General features: G+C 49.3%; 2 protein-coding genes across 8 annotated transcripts in view; one reads left to right on the plus strand and one right to left on the minus strand.

Moving 5' to 3' along the window:
* Mtif3 (mitochondrial translational initiation factor 3) lies at positions 1–11826 on the plus strand. Of its 7 annotated transcripts, none has more exons than XM_075972196.1 (5): positions 13–252; positions 1243–1303; positions 2927–3360; positions 5418–5575; positions 6616–11826. In XM_075972196.1, exons 3-5 carry the CDS (start codon positions 2928–2930, stop codon positions 6829–6831), a joined length of 807 nt encoding a protein of 268 aa, XP_075828311.1. In that variant the 5' UTR covers positions 13–252; positions 1243–1303; position 2927; the 3' UTR covers positions 6832–11826. The 7 variants fall into 7 exon arrangements, with proteins under 7 accessions (XP_075828300.1, XP_075828311.1, XP_075828322.1 ...); XM_075972218.1 differs by having other exon boundaries at positions 27–86; XM_075972174.1 differs by lacking the exons at positions 13–252; positions 1243–1303 and adding exons at positions 1483–2292; positions 2446–2633.
* Positions 6818–20542, minus strand: part of Gtf3a (general transcription factor IIIA) — a 21762-nt gene continuing 8037 nt past the window's right edge. The window contains exons 2-10 of the mRNA XM_075952113.1: positions 15471–15863; positions 13516–13616; positions 11730–11826; positions 11050–11138; positions 9667–9740; positions 9132–9212; positions 8456–8685; positions 7294–7353; positions 6818–7063 (exon numbers count right to left, since the gene is read on the minus strand). Of these exons, the coding sequence (XP_075808228.1) occupies positions 6911–7063; positions 7294–7353; positions 8456–8685; positions 9132–9212; positions 9667–9740; positions 11050–11138; positions 11730–11826; positions 13516–13616; positions 15471–15863 (1278 nt within the window). The 3' untranslated portion in view covers positions 6818–6910. The remainder of the gene's footprint in view (positions 7064–7293; positions 7354–8455; positions 8686–9131; positions 9213–9666; positions 9741–11049; positions 11139–11729; positions 11827–13515; positions 13617–15470; positions 15864–20542) is intronic.

Genomic DNA, 20542 nt, shown 5'->3' on the forward strand with positions numbered 1-20542 from the left:
GGAAGCCGGCGCGGTCCTTCCGCGGAGCCCGTGTACCGATCTGCCGTTTCCTCCCGCTCGCCGTCCCCGGCCCGAGTAGCGCTAAGGTGAGGGCTCGGCGGTGCGGGGCTGAGGCGGAAGGACGTGCCCCGGGGACAGTGTGCACAACACCCAGGGCGGACGGGGTACGGCGCCCCCAGGCTTCAGGACCCAACCCAGCTGCCGCGCTCCCGAGCCACTGAACAAGCAATCCCAGCCATTTTCGCCGCGCAGGTGCGCACGCGCACGACATGTTGGGTGGGGGACTTGGGGGGGGGGAGTGTGTGTCTGGCTTCCTGGTGGCCGTGTCCTTCGGGTGGGCGTGACCGCTGCCGACCCTTAGAACACCTTGTGAGGATTTTTTATTTTCCTTATTTTTGTCTTTTATTGAAACAGGGTCTCACTATGTAGCTCTGGCTGTCCTGGAGCTTACTCTGTAGAGACCCACCTGCCTTAGTTTCCAAAGTGCTGCGACTAAAGGCGCGCGTCGCCGTGCCCGGACTTTTGAAACTCCTGAAAGTGGGGGTGAGAGAATCCATAGTTATAGTGGAGGCCAAAGTTGAGTCCACAGTATATTGCATCTACTCGAGCCCATTCCTTCTGGAGTGAATAGGTGTCAGGATGTCAGGGCTTGTGACTGTAAAGTGATAAATACCATTAGTATGTTTAGGATCCCTTCAAAAATTGTTGGAAAGCCTGTCCAATCCCAAGCCATAATTCATTTTATTATTATTATTATTTCAGAAAACTAAGCAACTCAAATAGCAATTTTTAAAACAAGACATTGTAATACGTTACAGCTCAGAGATAGACTAATTTGATTCATACTTATTAAAAGTTGTGAACCGTAAGCACTTTGCAGTTCGTAGTTTGCCGTAGCCTTGAATCTGAACTGAGGTGTTTGAGGCAGTGGGCATTTGCTGGTGCTCTGTGCTCTGACGCAAAGTAGGTGCGAAGTGTGTTGTGGGTGTTGATGCTATCAGGCAAGCTCACTGTGGTGTGGCCATAGATCAGGCTGTGTTGAGGACAAAGGCTACCGTGGAGTTGCTAGTTGCCGCATGAGTGCATGCTGGTGGAAGCACCATGGGCTCATTGTGCAGGTGTTTGGGAGTTAATTTTTGATTCTTGCTCATTCGGACATGATATTGAATCAGCTGCCACATCCAGCTACACAGCCCCCAGTTTAAGAAGCTGGATATTAAGCGTTCCTAAGTTTTGTTCTAGAGACGTCTTTGCAGCCCCCATCATCACTATCTTGTGAAGAACACAGTCCGGGCGTCACACGGTAATCAGTCCCTTATCCATAAGAGCCTGAGCCCAAGCAGCTCAGGTGTCCATTAATAATAAATTAGACTTCTGCGGGGTGCAGTGCTGTGTCCTGAGGACCGCTTCTCAGAATAAGGTACAAACTAACAGGTGTTCTGTATCGGACACAGTGAGTCAGGTCAAGCCCAATTTAAAAACTAAAAGCAGGTTTATTTGCACAAAGCAACTTCCCAGGGAGCTCTCCAGCCCCAGAGATTGAGGCGGGAGAAGTCACATGCCAGGACTAAAGCTGGGCGCGCATAGAGCCTCTAGGGGAGGGGTGATGACATGTCCACCGTAAGCTGGGTGTGTGCCCAAGTATGGTCAAAAACTGACCACTTCAGGTGGGGATTTGGACTGCTGGGAACTTCAGCCTAAGAGATGTTTGCATTTTCAGCATGTTGAAGGAAATTACAGCCGTTTTCCTTAACGTTTAAATCATGCAACTGGCTAGGGAGAACCCCTTCATGCTGCCAAACTGTAAGTGAAATATCACCGCCAAACAAAATTATAAGGTGTTCAGGGAAATCTAGAACCCAAGAATCTTGTCTAGAAAGGGCTGTCAGGGCCGGACTGTCATGTTAAAAAGACCGAATTGGGGCAGGCAGTGTCTGCTGGCTACTTTGTAACCAATCCTAGCCACTCGTGGGTGGAGGATGCCACCAGTTTCTGCATAGGCCGCTCAGTACATTGTTTCTATGCAAAGATTTTCCAAGATTGTTGCTGCTGTGTTTGGGGGCTGAGGATTAAACCAGGGCCTTGCAGGTTTTTGGCAAATGTTCTACCACTGAGCCAAATTCCCATGTCCCCAGTAAGGAATTCTAAATAATACATTCTTATGAATTTGTGATTTTTTTTTTCCTCAGACAGGGTCTCACTGTGTAGAGCAGGCTGGCCTAGCACTCACAGAGATCCACTCTGCCCCTGAAGTGCTGGGATTAAAGGCGTGCACAAGAAGAGCCATGAGAAGTGAGAACAGCACTTTTTATTGTTTGACTGTGGTAAAGAAGCATTAAAAAAAAAAAGTACCTATATATGTGTGTGTGTGTGTGTGTGTGTGTGTATTTCTTATATTTTACAAGTGCTTGTCTGCATATGTATCTGTGTACCACATGTGTGCAGTCTCTTCAGAGGCCGGAAGAGGGTGTCAGATCCCCGGAACTAGAGTTACAGTTGAACATTTGGACACCGTATGATTGCTGGGAATCCCGCCCAGGTGCTCTACCAAAGGATGAGACTCTTAACCTCTGAGCCATCTCTGGAGCCCCTGAAATGACATTTCTACTTCATCCTTGTAAACAAACCCTTAGGTAAACTTGACTTTTGAGCTGGTACTGTAGGATCTAGGGAAGAATAGATGTCACGAATGTGAAAGCAAAGGTAGAGAGTGAAGAGTCGTGCTGTGGTGCTCAGTCTGGTCACCAGCTGCACGAGGGATGGTAGCCGCCAAGGGGCCATGCCTTGGTGTTGCCTTCCTATGCGTGGATCTGGTGATCTGTGTGCCGTAAGGCGCCGCAGCCTCGCCTGCACCACACTGTGCCATACTAGCAGACCATGGCATCATCGATTGTGTGGTAATACACTTTCCCCATTACCTTATCAGGATGGCTGTTCTTCTGAAGAGGCTAACGCTGCAAACCTCAATTGGAAGATGTTTCAGAAAACCCACTGTGAAGCCAGACCCGGCACAGCTGTCCCTTGCTGCCTCCACCACGAAGCTCGTGCATCTCACCTTTGCCAAAGGTTTCAGTACTGCTGGAGACGCCCACAGTGAGAAGAGACAGAAGAGGAAAGATGCTTTTACTAACACTGGAAGGAAAATCAGTGAGCGGATTATCCGCGTCCTGGATGAGAAAGGCAGTGACCTGGGACTGATGCACCGAGCCGATGTGATCAGACTCATGGACAAGCAGGACTTGAGGCTGGTGCAGAGGAACACCAGCTCAGAGCCACCAGAGTACCAGCTCATGACTGGAGCACAGATCCACCAGGAGCGGCTCAAGCTCCGGGAACAGGAAAAGACCACCCCAAAAGCTGGTAGGTGCTTTAATGTTGGTGCCTCAGATACACCAGAACAGTGTTTCTCAGCTTGTGGGTTGAGATCCCCCTTTGCACAGGGGTATACGGAACAGCAATCAGATCACCATGAGGGACTATATTAAAGGGGACAACACTAGGAAAGTTGAGAGCCACAGCTTCAGGACAACACAGCAGCACTCACTCTCGTGTTTGCCAAGGTGTCAGTGGGACGTGAGGAACCGGGAACCCTGGTGTGCCCGGTTTTACCATCATTGCAGGGAGGTACACATCCCTACTTCCAGTCCCCTCATTTTTGATGTCCCATGTCCATCACTTCTTTTTTTTAAACCGTCAAGTATGCGGGGGAGACACTGTAAGCCCACCAGAGTGATGGAAGTCGCCGTCATCTTGCAGCCTGGGCTCCAGATGCAGTGGCGAGCCCTGGGGCTGACGGGGCTGATGGGGCAGTGAAGTGACACTCGAAAGAGAGGTTTTCCAGATCCAACCTCCTTTCTGTCATTTTGCTTTTCACGCACCTTATAAATGCTGGAACTGTTCACAGTACCCCTGGCCTGTGCACATGGCCAGTCACCTTCAGACACCTGTCACGGAAGCCACCTGGAACTGGGCACTCAACGAGGAGTTGGCTTTTATGGCTCCCAGGTATGGAAGACTCCATTCCATGGGCTTCATGCTGTGACAAGGATTGGGGGACTAGCCCCACTGTGGGAGGCTGAGAGCTGTGAGGAAAGATAACCTGTTTCTTTACACCCCAGGAATGCTAACCAGAAAACAGACGTTCATAGGAAACTAACGAGATCAGGGAGTCAGGATATCAAACCATGTCACAGCCAGAAAATGTGGAGCAGACTGGGAGCCTGGAGAGCCTGGTGGCTTCACTCCTTTCTCACAGAGACCCAGAGCCAACTGGTGGAAAACAAGGGGTGCTAGAAACTTTTTAAAGACCTGTAAGAAAAGGCACTAAAGGTGGTTGTGGTGGCACACATCTTTAATCCCAGCACTCAAGAGGCAGAACCAAGTGGATCTCTGAGTTCGAGGCCAGCCTGATCTACAAATCGAGGGACAGGATGGCGAGGGCTGTTAAACACAGAAATCCTGTCTTGAAAAAAACAAACAAACAAAAAACCAAAAATACAAAGGAAAGGAAAGGTAATAAACAGTTGTTTATCAGTGAATCTGGCTGTGGTTCAGGTTTTAAAACATTGTGGAAAAGTTGGCATCTCCTCCACTCTCCCAAGAGATGTTGTCATGAACTTGAGCCAGTGTTAATATGACAGATGTTGAGAAACAGTGTGTGGATTTTTAAAATGGCACATCCCATGTTCACAGGACAGCTGTGGGTAAGTTACTGGATCTGATTTGTTATTCCATCTCCACGGCATCCTGCTTCTTCCGTTCTTTATTCTTATGAATGTTTGTGTGCATTCTGGAGTCTGTGAGCCTAAATGGGCCAGGCTGCAGCGCCTGTGTTCCAGTACTGTCACAGTGATTTTCAGCAGTGACAGTGAGGAGCCACTGCTGTCTGAGCGAGTCTCCGAGTTGTCCACTATGCCCCAACTGTATCTCTTGGGTGGTCTTCCTGCAGATTCATAGCTCAGTCTGACACACGGTCTGGGGGCGGGGTCAGTGGGTGAGAGTGCTTGTGCACAAGAGTGGTAAAATCCAGTGTCAGCCGCACTCCAAGCCTGCCCCTTTGGGGAAATGGGAGCCCACAGGCTGGTGACCCTGGTGTACAATGTGCAAACAAGACTTTCTCCAGGGAGGTGAGAACCGCATGCACACACATCTGCACACGCATGCACACCTGCATTCACAAGGCCAAGTGCACACATACACGCAAAAGCCTTAGCGGATTTTAACTATTAATTTAGCACATTAAAAACAACAAACCTTTATGCCTGTCTCCCCCATTTAAAAAAGCATCTGATGGTCCATGAGGCTGAAATTAGATGGGGCTCAGAGCCTGTGGGCCTCAACTCTTACCAGTGTGTGCGGAAGCTGTTTCAAAGGAGAGCAGACACAGCCCAGCAATAAAGTTCACTGTTTCCACCCAGGACCAACTGTGACAAAGGAACTCATGTTTTCTTCAAATATTGGACAGCATGATTTGGACACAAAGAGTAAACAGATTCAGCAGTGGATTGAGAAAAAATACCACGTTCAAGTCACAATAAAGAAGGGGAAAAATGCAGACCAGCCAGGGAATGAGCCGGTGAGTAAGTGTAAGCACCCGCTGGGTCTTTGTTCTCCCGTGCAAAAATACAACTGTCGAAAAACTGCAAGACTACAGGCAAAGAAACTGACTAGTAACTACCACCCTGTGTGGTACCAGCTTCCTAGTGTCAGACTGTACACCTACTGTATGTTTTCTGTTATAATGTATTTGCCACATGTGAACCCAAGGACCCAGGTTCAATCCCCAGTATCCACATGGCAGTTAACAAATTTCTAACTCCAGTTCTAGGGAATGACGCCATCTTCTGGTCTCTGTGGGCTCCACACACATGGTGTACATCAGGCAGAACACCCATACACAGTTTTTTAAGAATTGTAATATAAAAGCTATATTGTCTTTTAAAAAATACAAAAAGTAGATAATTCGCCGGGCGATGGTGGCGCACGCCTTTAATCCCAGCACTCGGGAGGCAGAGGCAGGCGGATCTCTGTGAGTTCGAGACCAGCCTGGTCTACAGAGTTAGTTCCAGGACAGGCTCCAAAGCCACAGAGAAACCCTGTCTCAAAAAAAACCAGAAAAAAAAAAGTAGATAATTCATAGGATTCTCTTCTATTCACCTGTTCTCTCAAGAACTTTATTCCTTAGACTTGCTGGAGTTTCTGTGCTGTGCTGTTTGGCCTTAATCCTAGCTCTCTTTATCCACACCAAAGGTGCGCTGCTACAGTGGGTTTGCAGCCTAGGCTGCTCGCGTCACATACTCGCAGGGCACAGCTCAACTGCTTCCAACTGAGTCCAGGTGGGACCTTCTTCCCTCCCTTCAGAATAAGGACGGTACTTTGCCAAGATCCAAAGCCAGTGCCTGATTTTGGGAAAGCATGGGTGGGCTAGCTATAACAGAGCAGAGGCTGCAGTCCGTCAGTGTTAGCACACATGTGGAGTTCCCATGCAGATGTCAGTGCACAGCAGACATGGGAACTGAGCGGCCTGTCACAGAAGCTCCAACGTGCAATGCTCAGTTTCACCTCAGCGTCAGAGACACCAAGTTTAAACTAATCTTGCACTGTTGTCCTTTGTAGGATGAGATATTTAACCAGATTCTCCAGACTATGCCTGGAATAGCAACCTTCTCAAGCAGACCGAAAGCCATTAAAGGAGGAACGGCCTCCACATGTGCTTTTCGTCCCTTAAGCAAGAAAGAAGAGAAGGCATACAGAGACTCTCAGGAGGCGGAGAGAAGACACACTCTGAGCAAGGATAACAGAAACACGGAGTCAGAAGTTCTGTGTCACTGACTTTAATAAAAAAGTCCAGGCTCATGCAGAAGCTCCTGCTGGCTGCTCTAGAGTCCCTCATGTGGCTGGCCAGTGCTGCTCACTGGAGGGTAAGTGATGCAGCTGGTGGGAGCATCTGGCCTTGCAGGCTACTGCCTAAAGGCTCAGAGGAGTCTGGCTCTGGTTTCTTTTTAGGAGGGAGGTACCCACTGAGGTGAGAGGCCAAGCTCCGTCTTTCCCGACGTGGTCTTACCTATGGGAGTAAGGAAAACAGACAACTGAATTCCCCATCAGAATTGCTTGTGTCACAACCACGTCCACTTCGATGGAGTTACACCTTCAACGGGTGGATACACACACAGCGGCGGGGGCGGGCCAGGTGGAGTCACACCTTCAACAGGTGGACATATACAGGGTGGAGGGGGGGGGATAGATGCCAAGCAGACCTTACAGCTGAGTGCTGGTGCAAGCAGCTCGACTTACTTTGAGCTTCATCCTCTTCTTGTCAGGATCATGCACAACGCTGTGCCTTATAAGGCTTTGCTGCAGTGCAGGAAAAAGAAGGCCACTTTAGAAACCCTTGGTCCAGGGCTGGAGAGCTGGCTCAGTGGTTAGAGCATGAGCCACTCTTGCAGAGGACCCAGGTTCTGTTCCCAGAAACTACATGGTGGCTTAGACCCACATGTATGCTGGTTCCAATAATTAGGCTTTTAAAAATTTAAAAATTCTTGGGTATCTGCTAACATTAAAATGTCATGAAAATCTACAAACTACCAGCTGCCTTTCTGTTGTGGGATGAATTTGACCAGAGCCTAGGGGACTTCCACTCCTCAGCAGAGTGGCGTTCAGTCTTTCCCAAGGGCCACGCAGGGAATTTATTCCATCCGTCTACTGACTTAGATCTTGCCTGAGAAGGGAAGCCTGCTGGGATTGAACTCCCAGCTCATGCCTGCTTAGCTGACTCTCTGTGGCATCCTTGAAATCTGGCTTCTGCCCTGCTGGCTGGCAGCAGTGGTCGCCACACCTGTCCCAGTGTGGACTGACCTGAGCTATGCTTGGAGAGTTTACAGTCCATAGTAAGCTTGTAAGAGACCAGCTAGGCCGAAGCAAACTGCACAGTCCCCTGCTAGGAACCATGTTCTCACCTAACCCTGTGAATCATGCCAAGATCCCACAGCGGAGAGGTTGCCCAACCATGGTACCCACCTCCTTTCTCAGACCCTATGTGATGGTCTACAAGTTCACAGAGTACTGGCTCTCTAAGTGGAGATAAAGGACCCTGGCTCTCCCACAGCACAGCTAGAATCCCCTAGAGCAGTGGTTCTTAACCTGAGGGTCAAGACCCCTTTGGGGTTGACTATCAGATATCCTGCATATGAGATATTTACATCATGATTTATAACAGTAGCAAAGTTATAGTTATGAAGTAGCAAAGAAATAATTTTATGGTTGGGGGGGGTCACCATATGAGGAACTTTAAAGGGTCACAGCATTAGGAAGGTTGAGAACCACTACCATGAGCAATTGTCAAAATAAGTTCATCAGCTTCCAAACCTGGGGCTTCTGGCCTGGCTGGGGTCAGAATGGGGACCTGGGGTTCTGCAGGCTGGACATGAAGACCACCTGGTTGGAGCAGGACACTCACTTTCATTGCAAACGTCTTGCCGCAGCCAGCATGCTCACACACGAACGGCCGCTCTTCCTCGTGGAAGGAGAGAATGTGGCTCTGCAGGTTGAACACGGTAGTGTAGGTTCTCCCACAGCCTTCTCGCACACAGTGGTACACGTCTCTCTCTGGAGCATGAGTCTTCATGTGCTGCTTAAGGTAGTCTTTGCGCTTGAATGTCTTCTGGCACACCGCACAGGTGACTTCCTCTGGTGGGGAGACACTCACTTAGCCAACCTCTCTATCTATTACTGCACATCTAGTCCTGAGACTCCACACAAACCGGGGATGTCAGAGGAAACTTAAACCCCTCATCTCACTGCCGCTGGCTCTGAACCCCTTAAGTCCTCTCATGACTCCCAACTTCCCTGACTCTTCAGTTGGCAAGGAGCAGGTGTCCCTAGCATGGTGACTGGGCAGGCATCTGCCTCTGTCCTCTGACATGCAGCAACATTTCCCAAGAAGCCCTGCAGAGTTGCAGAGTCTCACAAAAGCCAAGTGAACAGCAACAGCAGCTTGGAGATGTGGAGCCCAGGAAGCCAGCACTACACATGATGCCAAGCCCTCCTTTACAGCATCGTGTGCATCTCAGTCTTTCAGAGTGCGCCCTCAGCTCCCCAGGGCCGATGCCCGCCCTCAGCTCCATGTCACCTACCTTTATGGGCTTCCCTCATGTGCTTCAAAAGCTCTGTCCATGTTTTTGCCACAAAAGAACATCCCTTTTGACACAGATAGCCTGTTCAACAAAACAAAAACAAAAAATTATCCATTGCCTATTCTGAACCAGAAAGGAACCGTGTGCCCGTGTAGTCTTTCTCCTCTCTCAAAACTGTGCTGCTCTGCTGGAGGAAATGAAGTGGGGGTGTTACGCTCACTGCTCTGGCAACTTCGACTGTCTAAACCTTTTGTGCACTTTAGAGGAGCTAACTAGAAAGAGACTCATAGGTGGTACACAAAAAGGGTTATTAATAATCTAATCTCGAAGCATAGCCGGGTGCTTAGTACCACACTGGTTTAATGGCAATGACAAGGGACCAAGACCCAAATAACAGAGCAGTGTCCTTTCCCACACAGCTCTGTGTACTCAGTGTGACTATGGAGTGACTAAGGATGCCCAGCGGCCCGAGCAGCAAGCACATCCTGCTGGTGGTGTGTCTCTCAGTGCCAGCATAGTGCCCGGCTGTACGTACCCTCGTGAACCTTCCCATGCCGCTTCAGACTGCTGGGTGAGGCAAAGTGCTTCCCACATCCCTCCTGGGGGCACCTGGGAAAGCAGCACAGGAAGCATTAGCTAGTCCCTGACCGTGGAGAACTTTGTTGAGATCCTCTCATCAGAGCCCATCGCTTCCCACACCAAATCTGTCACCAAAATAAAAACTCAGCTGTGGCCCTAAATACAAACACCAGTGACTTGGCCAGCTTTGGAGCAAAACAAGCTATTTTGAGAAAAAAAAAATCACACATCTTTTGTTTATGTCATCAAATTAAAAGTTCTCATGGTTCTGAAAATATCCTGCATTGTGGCTACTTCAGGAGGCTGGCTGACTTGGTTTAGGTGACAATGGACCATCCTGAGCTGTCTGTGTGGCCAAAGTGCTACATATTGTCAGATAAGAACATAGTGCAGGGCCTGGAGGTGCAGCTCAGTGGGACCAGCACCAGAAAAACGCCAACAAGAGATTGTGTTTGTAGCTGGCTGGTGGTGGCACATATCTTTAATCCCAGCACTCCGGAGGGAAGCAAAGACAGGTGGATCTCTGTGAGTTCAAGGCCAGCCTGGTCTACAAAGCGAGTTCCAGGACAGCCAGAACTGTTACACACAGAAACTTGTCTCAAACAAACAAAACCAAACCAAATGGTGTTTGCTGCTGGGCATGGTGGTCCATGCCTTTGATCCCAGCACTGAGGAGCAGGGACAGGACAACTGAGAGTCCAAGGCTAGCCTGAGCTGTGCAGCAAGAGCCTGGCTCAAGGAAACAGAAAAGAGAAGCAACCAGGGAGGAAAGGGAGACGGTAACAGCAGATGCAAGGGCTGCAGGGGAGTGGGGAAAGAAGGGCCGAGCACTGGCTCTTCAGTACCAGTGAAAACTGCACAGCAAGGCAGCGCCAGGGCCACAGGCCTGTGGGTGACACCGCACTGTCACTGCAGCAGCACAGGGCAGAGCGCACCCCGTGGGAGCCAGAAGCAAGGCCCTGGTCAGCCCAACTGTGCAGGGAGACACCACACAGGCAGGCAGACTCCGTGGCACACACACCTGACCACCGCACCCCACCCCATGTGTCCTGAGTACTCAAGAAACCCTCAGTGCAGATAGAGCCCAGTTACTTCCGTTCTGTAAGAGAAAGTCTTCAGAATGGCATGCCATAAAGCCGAACAGGCGGTTCCTCACCTTCACTTCAAGCTTAGCCAGCGCTGCAAGATTCACACAAGCTGTTCTCCACACACGCAAAATGATTTTTAGAGACATGAAAACAAATATTACTGTTCAAGTCCCCATGGGCACACACGACAGCTCCGCTCAGGACCCCGATCTTTGTCTTTCTCTGAACTGCAGTGTTGGCAAAGCACTGACCTGAAGAGCGGCTCGCCCGTGTGCTGGCACTGATGTGTTTTCAGCTGCTGGTGCTTCTTAAAGGCCTTCATGCAACCTTCAAAACTGCACTGTGAAGACATAAATGCACTGTTCAGTAAGGGAGAGACTCAACAGCTGCTGAAGTCCTCTCGAGGCTACAGGTGGCCTCGTGGTTAAGGACACTGCTTCTCTCTCGGAGGATACAGTGCGGACTCCAGCACCCACCTGGTGCTTCACAAGCTCCCTAACTCCAGTTCCAGAGGAACTGACACCCTCCTCTGACCTCCACAACACCAACATGCATGTAGTGCACAGGCACATACGCAGGCAAAACACTTGCACATAAAAAAAAAATGAATAAATATAAAACTTTTTAAATTAAACAACAGTTTCTCAGCATCTAAGTGCCTCGGGGAAGTATAAACTTTACCCACTTAGTCCCTGTGAAATGCTTCATCTCAAAACTTAAAGAGCAATGACATTCAGAAAAGCAAGCATGCTTCTGCTGAGGTAGCCAGCAGTAACATAGGGTGCCTTGCATGATGAGGGAGAACTTGCAAGATGAGGACAGCCAATGCTGGGCCTCGCATACCTAGTAAGAGAAAATCTGCCTTCTGTGAACTCACTTTGGTGGCAAATGTAAAAATCATCAGAGTTGAAGCATATAAAGCCATACTCACTATATACTGTTTCTGTGGATTTTCATGTTTGCGTTCAATGTGTTTCTTCAAGTTGGATTTTGTGTTGAATTTCTGATTACAGCCATTATCTTCACAACTGCAAGAGATTGTATGAACCAAAATATAATACACTAACGTGAAAGAGGGTTTAGGGTGTGAACATCTGGGGCTGGAGAGACGGCTCAGGTAACAGCACTGGCTGCTCGAGCAGAGGACCCAGGTTCAGTTCCTAGCACCCATGTGGTGGCTTGTAACCACCTGTAACTCCAGTTCCAGGGGATCTCATGCCCTTTTCTGGTCTCCACAGGCACCCTGCACACACAACACAGAAATACATGCAGGCAAACCCCAATATATATAAAATCATAAAATGGTATTTTAAAAAAGGATGTGTATATCCTTCTACATTATAAAAGCTGATGATTGTGCTTGGTGGAAGGTCTTGTGCTTGTGTCGGGAGCTGGGGGACAGTAGCACATGCCACCCATGTCATGCAGGCCTCAGCTGGAGGTGTGCAACAGGATGCTTTGGACGTCCACTCTGGGCAAAATGCACACTGGCTCACCCATCCCTGTACACTGGCAAAGGGAGGAGAACACCGGCCTTGGACACCTGATCGCACCTCGGGCTCTAGGTTCCACCATTTTGATTTAGAATCCAATAACCTAACTTTTGTGAGAAATGTCCCTATAAACTGCATTTTCAACAGGAAAAGAGCCTGGCTCTAGTATGTAAAAAAATAATACTTGGCACAAAAGTGTGACCCACTGTCCCCTCTGGAATGTCACTAAGCCATTCCACTTCCCCTTGGCCTTAAAGGAGTTAAGTCCCTCGTGAAGAGTTCATGGCCTGAGCAATGAACGAGGACCCTTTCCCAGTCTCGCTGCACTAGAAGATGCCCCTTGGGCACTGTGCACCTGGGCAAGGGGTCAAGAGTCCGCAAACACAATGAGGGGGTACAGTGCAGAGGCCACACCAGCACATGGGAGGGGGAGTTATGTACCTGAGCTTTCTCCCCACTGCCCCTCCAATTAGAGGTGGCCATGGCTAAGCTCAGGCCACCCCACTCAACACTCATGGCGCCTGAAATGGGAACAGCATGCCTACTGCCCTCCTTGAAAAAGCTGGGCACCAAAAAGGCATCTTGGACTACAGGGTTGAAGGACCAAGATGAGAATGATATAGAGAGACCAATCTCCCAAGTCCCCAAAGACCCTAGAGTACCCCACCCTTCTCAATCCTACTTCTGCATTCCAGTCAGAACACAGAAAGCCCGATGTGTGAGCGACTTGTGCTTACTTCCTCTGCACTCTTAAAACTACAGACAGTTAAACACAAGCACAGGACGGGAGGACAGGGTCACAAATCCTGGCAGGAACCAGTGGCACAGGCAGGGGCAAGACGGACCCTGGCAAGCTGGAGAAAAGCGTTGTCGTCAAGGACAGCTGGACCAGTTTCATTTCTGAGGGCCCAGCACACGGGGAAGATACGGAGAAAAGGACAGAGAAGCACAGGCATTGCATGGCACAGAAGGGGCACGGATGTTATACAATCTGAGTGCAAAACCACTGTCATGAAGTCCCCTGCTCTTGACAGTAGCCAGCCTGAGCCACCAGCGACACTTCGAGGTTCAAATTCAGGTTGTCAAGCTTGGTGGCAAGTACTTTTACCAGCTAAGCCATTTCGCCCGCACCCTCCATTCTTAATCCTATGAATCAGCAATCATCTTGCCAGGGCTACGTGCAAGATAGGACCTACTGCAAAGGTCTAGTCAGCCCGTACTCACACAAACGGCTTTTCTCCGGTGTGAATCAGAACATGTCGACTCAGATGGTAGTCTCTGATGAATGCCTTGCCACAGCCCTCATAGTCACAAACAAATGGCCTCTGGTGCAGAGAAAAGGGGGAAGGAGAAATGTTACAGTTATTGATTGAATGACTGATTGTGTGTGTGTACCACTACATACACGTGGAGGTCAGAGGACAACTTTCAGTGTCAGTTCTTTCCGTCTACCCTTGGGTTCCAGGAATCCAGGTCCTTAAATCTGGCTCCCAGTGCCCCTCCTCACCAAGCTCTGTTGTTACAAGTCTGATCTGTGGGAGGCAAAAGCTCCAGGCTTCCTCTCTAGGACTATGTCCATTCAGCAAGGCTCCTGCTATGGGCAGGCAAGAGCTAATTCTGCTGCAATGAGTTCCACATCATAACCACCCCATCTTCTCACAAGGTCACTGCTTTGTGGACGGACAGTGTACTGACTGGTTTTGTCTGCCAATTTGACACAAGCTAGAGTCATGAGAGGAAGAAGCCTCAGTTGAGGAAAAGCCTTGATGAGATCCTGTAAGGCATTTTGTCATTTAGTGATCAGAAGGGGGAAGGACCAGCCCGCTGTGGGTGGCACCAGCTCTGGGTTGTTGGTGCTGGGTTCTATAAGGTGGCTTGAACAAGTCATGGGAAGCAAGCCAGTAAGCAGCTCCCCTCCATGGCCTCTGCATCAGCTCCTGCTTCCAGGATCCTGCCCTGTCTCAGTTCCTGTCCTGACTTCCTTCGGTGATGAACAGCAATGCTGAAGTGTAAGCCAAATAAACCCTTTCCTCCCCAACTTGCTTTTTGATCTTGGTGTTCTGTCACAGCCATAGATAGCCTAAGACAGCATCTGAAATAAGTGGGAGAACCCGCTCCTAGCAGGGACCAGGATTCCCCTGCAAACCCCTTTTCAAGGTTACTTTGCTGTGAGCACATGTGGCCTGTTTGCGCATCTCTCCCACAGCATCCCAACCAATGGGAACTCAGGGCAGAGGAAGGAGCAGGTTGTCTCATCCCAGGGAGCTCAGTGTCTGGACTAAGAGATGCCTGAGGCACCGATACAGGAAAATAAATGCATCACAGTTGAAAAAGCTCATAGCTGCAAGGGCAGACAAAGGAAACAGCTCCCAGCCCTAACTGCAATCTCCCTTTGGGACCCTGGAAGGAGGGGAGGGGAGGGGATGCTCTGGTGGATCCACAGTAAAGATTTTATATATATATATATATATATACACACACACACACGTGTACCTAACTATGGAAATACTCTGAAATCCAGGAGAGTGGTACCAAGACCTCATTCACAGTACTAGACAGCCAGTGGACAGGAGCACACAGGTGAGTCGCACTGCCCAGAACAGAGTCAAAGAACCTTGTCCTTGTTCAGCTCCAGTCCCAGAGTAGGGTCGACACTAGTCAAATTATTATGGGACAATAAACACAACTTAGTGTCCAACCAAAGTGCAGCATTTGTAGTCTAGAAGGAAAGGCAAGCTCTGCCTCCGACACGGACCAATGTGGGACCAGAATGGACAAGGAGAAGAGGGGCTAATGTCACAAAGATGTTACGAGGAATGGCAGTAATGGATAAGTCTGCCAAGAGACGGGCCAGGGGAAAGATACAAACAGGAAGGCTTTTCCTGACTACCCGTTACCCAGCTTGATACCTGACCAAAGCCCTGCAATTAAAAGGGTGTACACTTATTGCTTGCAGGGAACCCTTAAGCTTTCCCCTGCAGGAGCTGTAGGAGGCGGAGATTCACTGGATGGGTGTGTCTAGGGGGTGTCTGACTTCCAGATCCCAGTACTGGTCTGACCCCCTACTAATGATGATTGGGACAAGGGCTGCCCTAGACCTCCGTCCTTGCTCCACCAAGGCCAAGACTAGGACGCAGCCCCCACGCCGGGTTAACCACGCGCATCCGCGGCCAGGTTACCTCCCCCGTGTGCTTGCACAGATGCGCGTCTAGCTTCCAGGCTTTGTTGTAACTGGCGCCACAGTCGGGGAAGGAGCAGATGAACCTGGTGGGGAGCGCGGGGCGCGGCGGGGCGGGGCCCGCACAGGCCGCCACGAACGCGTCCTCGAAGGTCAGGGACGACACCGCTTCCGCGACGGAGACCCGCGGCTCCAGGGCGATGCGGCCGCTCCCGGGCCGAGGCCGGGCAGCCACGTGCCGCTCATGGAACGCCCGGACAGCACAACAGGAAATCAGCGTACGTTCCCCGGACTCCACACTTCCGGGAACGCGGCCTCGCCGGGCTCCAGGCCCCGCCCAGCAAACCCCGCGCCTCGACTGCGCATGCTCAGAGAGCCCGGCAGAAGACCCTGGCTGCGCTTGCGTTCGGAAAGGCCGGCTTTGTGCTCAGCTGTGTGGGTTTACAGAAACCGGAAGCACTGCTTGAGGGCCCAAAGTGCCCACCTGGTTTAAAATGGCCTGTTCTTCACATTCCAGGTTTGCCCTCTGCCTCCTGCCACAAGCCGCAGACACAGTACATCTCAAGCTTGTCTGCTCATTCTCTTAGCGTGGGGATTTTTAAAATGTCCAAAACCCCGAGTTTATTAGGATCAATTAAACAGTAATTTCTGAAGGCAAATATGCTGATGAGTGTTTCGTCGACTTTCTTTTTGTTTTTGAGTCCTCAAGTGTTTGGGGCCGTTCTCAGCCCTAGGCTTTCCTCTTTCTGTTCTCTTGATTTAATCTCTGTGTTGGCAGAGACTGAAAAATGCCCTTTTTGAATCTTTACCAGCAGGGTGGTGTGCATTTATGAAGGGCTGAGCTAGCTGATCTTACTGTTGGCTGAGTGAAGATGGCCATGAATTATCTTTACTAAAGAATGTTTTGAACGCACTGTACCCCAGTAAAACTCATCCACGTGAAAAGGGATTGATTGGATAGGCGGTAGTGGCGCACAGCACGCCTTTAATCCCAGCACTCGGAGACAGAGGCAGGTGAATCTCTTTGAGTTTGAGGCCATCCTGGTCCACAGAGTGAGTTCCAGGACAGCCAGGGCAATACAGAGAAAACTGTCTCAAAAAACCAAAAGGAAAAGGGGGGGGGGGGGGTTTGGAAGGATACAAGAGGGTCTCAACAAACCAGATGCAGAAAGGTCTGGGGACAAGAAAGTTGTTCACAGGTCATTTTCTGTGTCGCTATTGGGATCTCCTCATGCTCACCCTTGCTCCTTGGATTCACGCCCCACGTGCCTGTGTGTATAGCTGGATGGCTCTCACTTAGTCCCCCCTCCCGCATTCCCCCCCCCCATCTCCTCCACTCTAACTTCAGACACGCCCTCCCAGTTCCGGTACTCTCCCTACCTCTCTGTCCTTCCCTTTCTCTGAAGACCAGCTTCTAGAAGATTCTGAGGTCCTGTACCTGCGACTCTTGTTTTCCAAAGAGTTTGGCCTCAGCTAAGCAGCATGGACTGCGTAATCTTCTCCCATCTATCCTCTTAGCGAATAACCTTGGTTAGACAATATGGTGCCCAGCTAAGATTCAGGCTCTTCTCAGACCTGAACATCTCCGCCCCGTTCCCGTGGGCGGGGCTTGTGAGTCATGAGGATCAAGAAGATGTACAGAGAACTATCACACCCATACTCTAGCTGGGGGCTTTCTCCATCACTTGACTTTGTTCTCCCTTACTCAGGGGGACCTTCACTCATCCTTGGATTCTGTTCCCAACTTTGAGGCTACTTTGACGCTATCAGTCAGAAGCAACCGTGTGTGATTTCCAAGCCTAAGTCTCAAGAAAACTTGTCTGTGTCCCCTGCACCTGTGCCATTGCCCAAGGATAAATTTTTGTCCAAGAAGACTGGAGGAGCAAAGCTGAGCCCTACCAGCCAAGCCCAGCATGAATAAGCCAGTCAGCCATACCAGTCGGATCTAGCACGCATCTGTGGCAATGACTAGAAGCCATTGAGTTGTAGAGAGGCTTGTGGGCCAGCGATTTGGTAGCAATAACCAATACACCCTTGGCTGGCTTATGCTCATATAAGAAACGTGCTCAGCTGTAGGTGGGTTTTTCTTTGGGCTGCCAGCTCACACTCTCACACACACACACAAACACAAATCACAGAGACTTCTTTTTTTAAAAAAAATATTTTTTATGGTTTATTTAATGTGCATTGGTGTGAAGGTGTCAGATCCCCTGCAACTGGATCTTCAGACAGTTGTGAGCTGCCATGTGGGTGCTGGGAATTGAACCCAGGTCCTTTGGAAGAGCAGTCAGTGCTCTTAACCACTGAGCCATCTCTCCAACCCTCACAGAGACTTCATATTAAGTATGAAAGGTCGGCCAATAGCTTAGGCTTTTATAACTTAAATTAACCTGTATCTTTTAATCTATGTTCTTTTACATGGCTTGTTTGCCTTTATTTTATGAAGCCCATGATGCTGGCTCCGCATCCCTGGCATCTCCTCAGGATTCTGCCCTTCTTCTTTCCAACATCCTCTCCGCCTGAAAATGCTGCCTAGCTATTGGCCGTTCAGCTTTTTATGAAACCAATCACAATTGACGTATCTAAACAAGTATCTCGCGACACCCAGCCAACAAACATGCTCAAATATGTTTCTGTCATCCTTTAAACAAACAACTCTGTCTTAGATCCCGGTGATTACACCGTTCATTACTGATCACACCCCTGCCCTACATAGCCACGTGTTTTAAAAACAACTTACTCCTTTTGCCCAGTCATGCTTTCATCGTTACCACCACCACCACCATCACCACCACCACCACCATCACCACCACCACCACCACCACCACCACCACCATCATCACCAAAACATTAAGCATGCCCCAGAATGGAACCAACAGTACACAGAGCCCATTGGACTCTCACTCAGCTTCAACCACCATCAAATTTTGGCCATTCTGGTTGCATCTTAGTCTCTATACCCTTAAGACCCACATACCTTTAAGTCCAGCATATCCAAAGCGTCTCTTCTTACCCCAGTGAATGCTGCCACAGTCTACCCTCCAACTGACCATAAATGTCCCATTCTAGACTGTACTTACTCATTTTCACTTATGCCCAAGGAAGACCTTAGCGCTCTAGTATCTAGGCTGAGCCATGACTCCATCAGCAAAGGAGTACTAGGGAGACTTCAGTTCTATCTCAACTACACGAAGAGAATTCTATTACTAATCCAGATATCATCTGGTCTCTGGTTAATTCCATCGAGACCTTCAAAACCATCTGACATCTGTGATCTCATCAGGTAGAGCATATTCCATAACTGAGGGAGAAGCCCCTTCCAGAAGCTGGACCCTTCCCGCGTTGTCTATGATTACAAAGAGTGATCATTTTTTGAACCAACACTTGACAGAAAAAATATGCTATTAAAGAAGAAGTGGGGATATAGTGGATTGGAAAGGAAGTTCTGGAATACTAAGTGCATCCTAAGAGGACCTTGTCATTAGCAGAGTTGGAGGTCTGGAGTTGAGGGGGTAGCCATGCGACTGGGACGGAGGAGGCCTGTGAGTGCTTACCCTGCTGGTTAGAGATGCGGGCTTTGGGGTGCTGGGCCCTGACTTTGTGTCCTGTTTCCTATTTGACCTTTAGGCAGTTAATTTCTCTGAAATCCACGTTTTCTATAAAAAACAGTTCCAGTGCCAGTGGCCCTAGAACTGCGTGAGATAATAAGCCCATGTGTGATGTTTAACACAGGGCTAAGTAATTAGAACACAGCAGCCTGTTCCCTTCAGATCTAGAGCAGTTGACACTTCTATCTCTCTAAGGAAGTTCCGTGCCTTCCACGAGCTTCTTGGCTGGTACACTTTTTAAGCTTCTGTCTTGAAGAAGTCTCTGTGGTAAAGTACCGACAGTGGCCTCTGGCCAGCGCCAGATAGGACCCCAGGCTCTCAGTCAGCAGCCATAAAGGACCCTGCCCTTCAGAAAAGTAACCCTGGCTCACTTCTTCACGGTGGCTCTGGGGAGACCCTGAAGGGAAGAAAGACCAACTGTGTCCAGACTCCTGACCCACAGAAACTGTGTAATAAGAAATGCTGGTTGTGGGGCTGGACATGGCACATGCCTGTAATCCCAGCACTCAGGAAGCAGAGGCAGGCAGATGTCTATAAATTCGAGGTCAGCCTGGTCTCCACACAAAGTTCCAGGGCAGCCAAAGCTACACAGAGTGACCCTATTTCAAAAACAAAACACCAAACCAAACACAAAAAATTAAATGCATGTCGGAAAACAAAACAAAAAGAAATGTGTGGTGGTTTAGCCCACTAAGTAAGGGGCGAAATTGTTATTTGGCCCAACCAACATATAGAGCCCTAGTTCTGTGCTTCACAAAGTAACTCTAAAGTTGGAGCTGGGCTCTCACAAAGGAGAGAAGAGATAAGCAAGAAGGAAGAAGGGCCTTCTGGGAACCAGGGAAGACTCTGACACAGAATTCAGGCATTTAGAAAACGTAGCCAGGCAGTGATGGTCTTTAATCCCAGCACTCAGGATGCAGAGATAGTTGGAGCTCTGTGAGTTTGAGGCCAGCCTGGTCTACAGAGCACATTCCAGGACAGCTACAAGTATACAGAGAAACTCTGTCTTGAAAGACAAGCAAACAGGGCTAGAGAGATGGCTCAGTGGTTAAGAGCATGGCCTGCTCTTCCAAAGGTCCTGAGTTCAATTCCCAGCTCACAACCATCTGTAATGAGGTCTGGTGCCCTCTTCTGGCCTGCAGACATACAGACAGAATATTGTATACATAATAAATAAACAAATATTTAAAAAAAGAAAAGAAAAACAAGCAAACAAAAAGTAATAATAAATACAATTTGTATTATCTTATGTGTATGGCTTTTTTGCTGTGTGTGTATTTGTGCATCTTGTGTGTACAGTGATCACCAAGGCCAAAAGCGGGCAGCAGATACCTGGGACTGGAGTTACAGGGGCCACCATCACGTGCAGGCTGGGAGAGCAGCCAGTGTTCCTAACCACTCCCCTAGCTCTTCAGCCTCAATTCAGCTAGTTTCTATTTCTTCCTAACCAAAACTCAGATGTATA

The sequence above is a fragment of the Microtus pennsylvanicus genome, chromosome 1, assembly GCF_037038515.1.
Source record: "Microtus pennsylvanicus isolate mMicPen1 chromosome 1, mMicPen1.hap1, whole genome shotgun sequence".
Classification (NCBI taxonomy): domain Eukaryota; kingdom Metazoa; phylum Chordata; class Mammalia; order Rodentia; family Cricetidae; genus Microtus; species Microtus pennsylvanicus.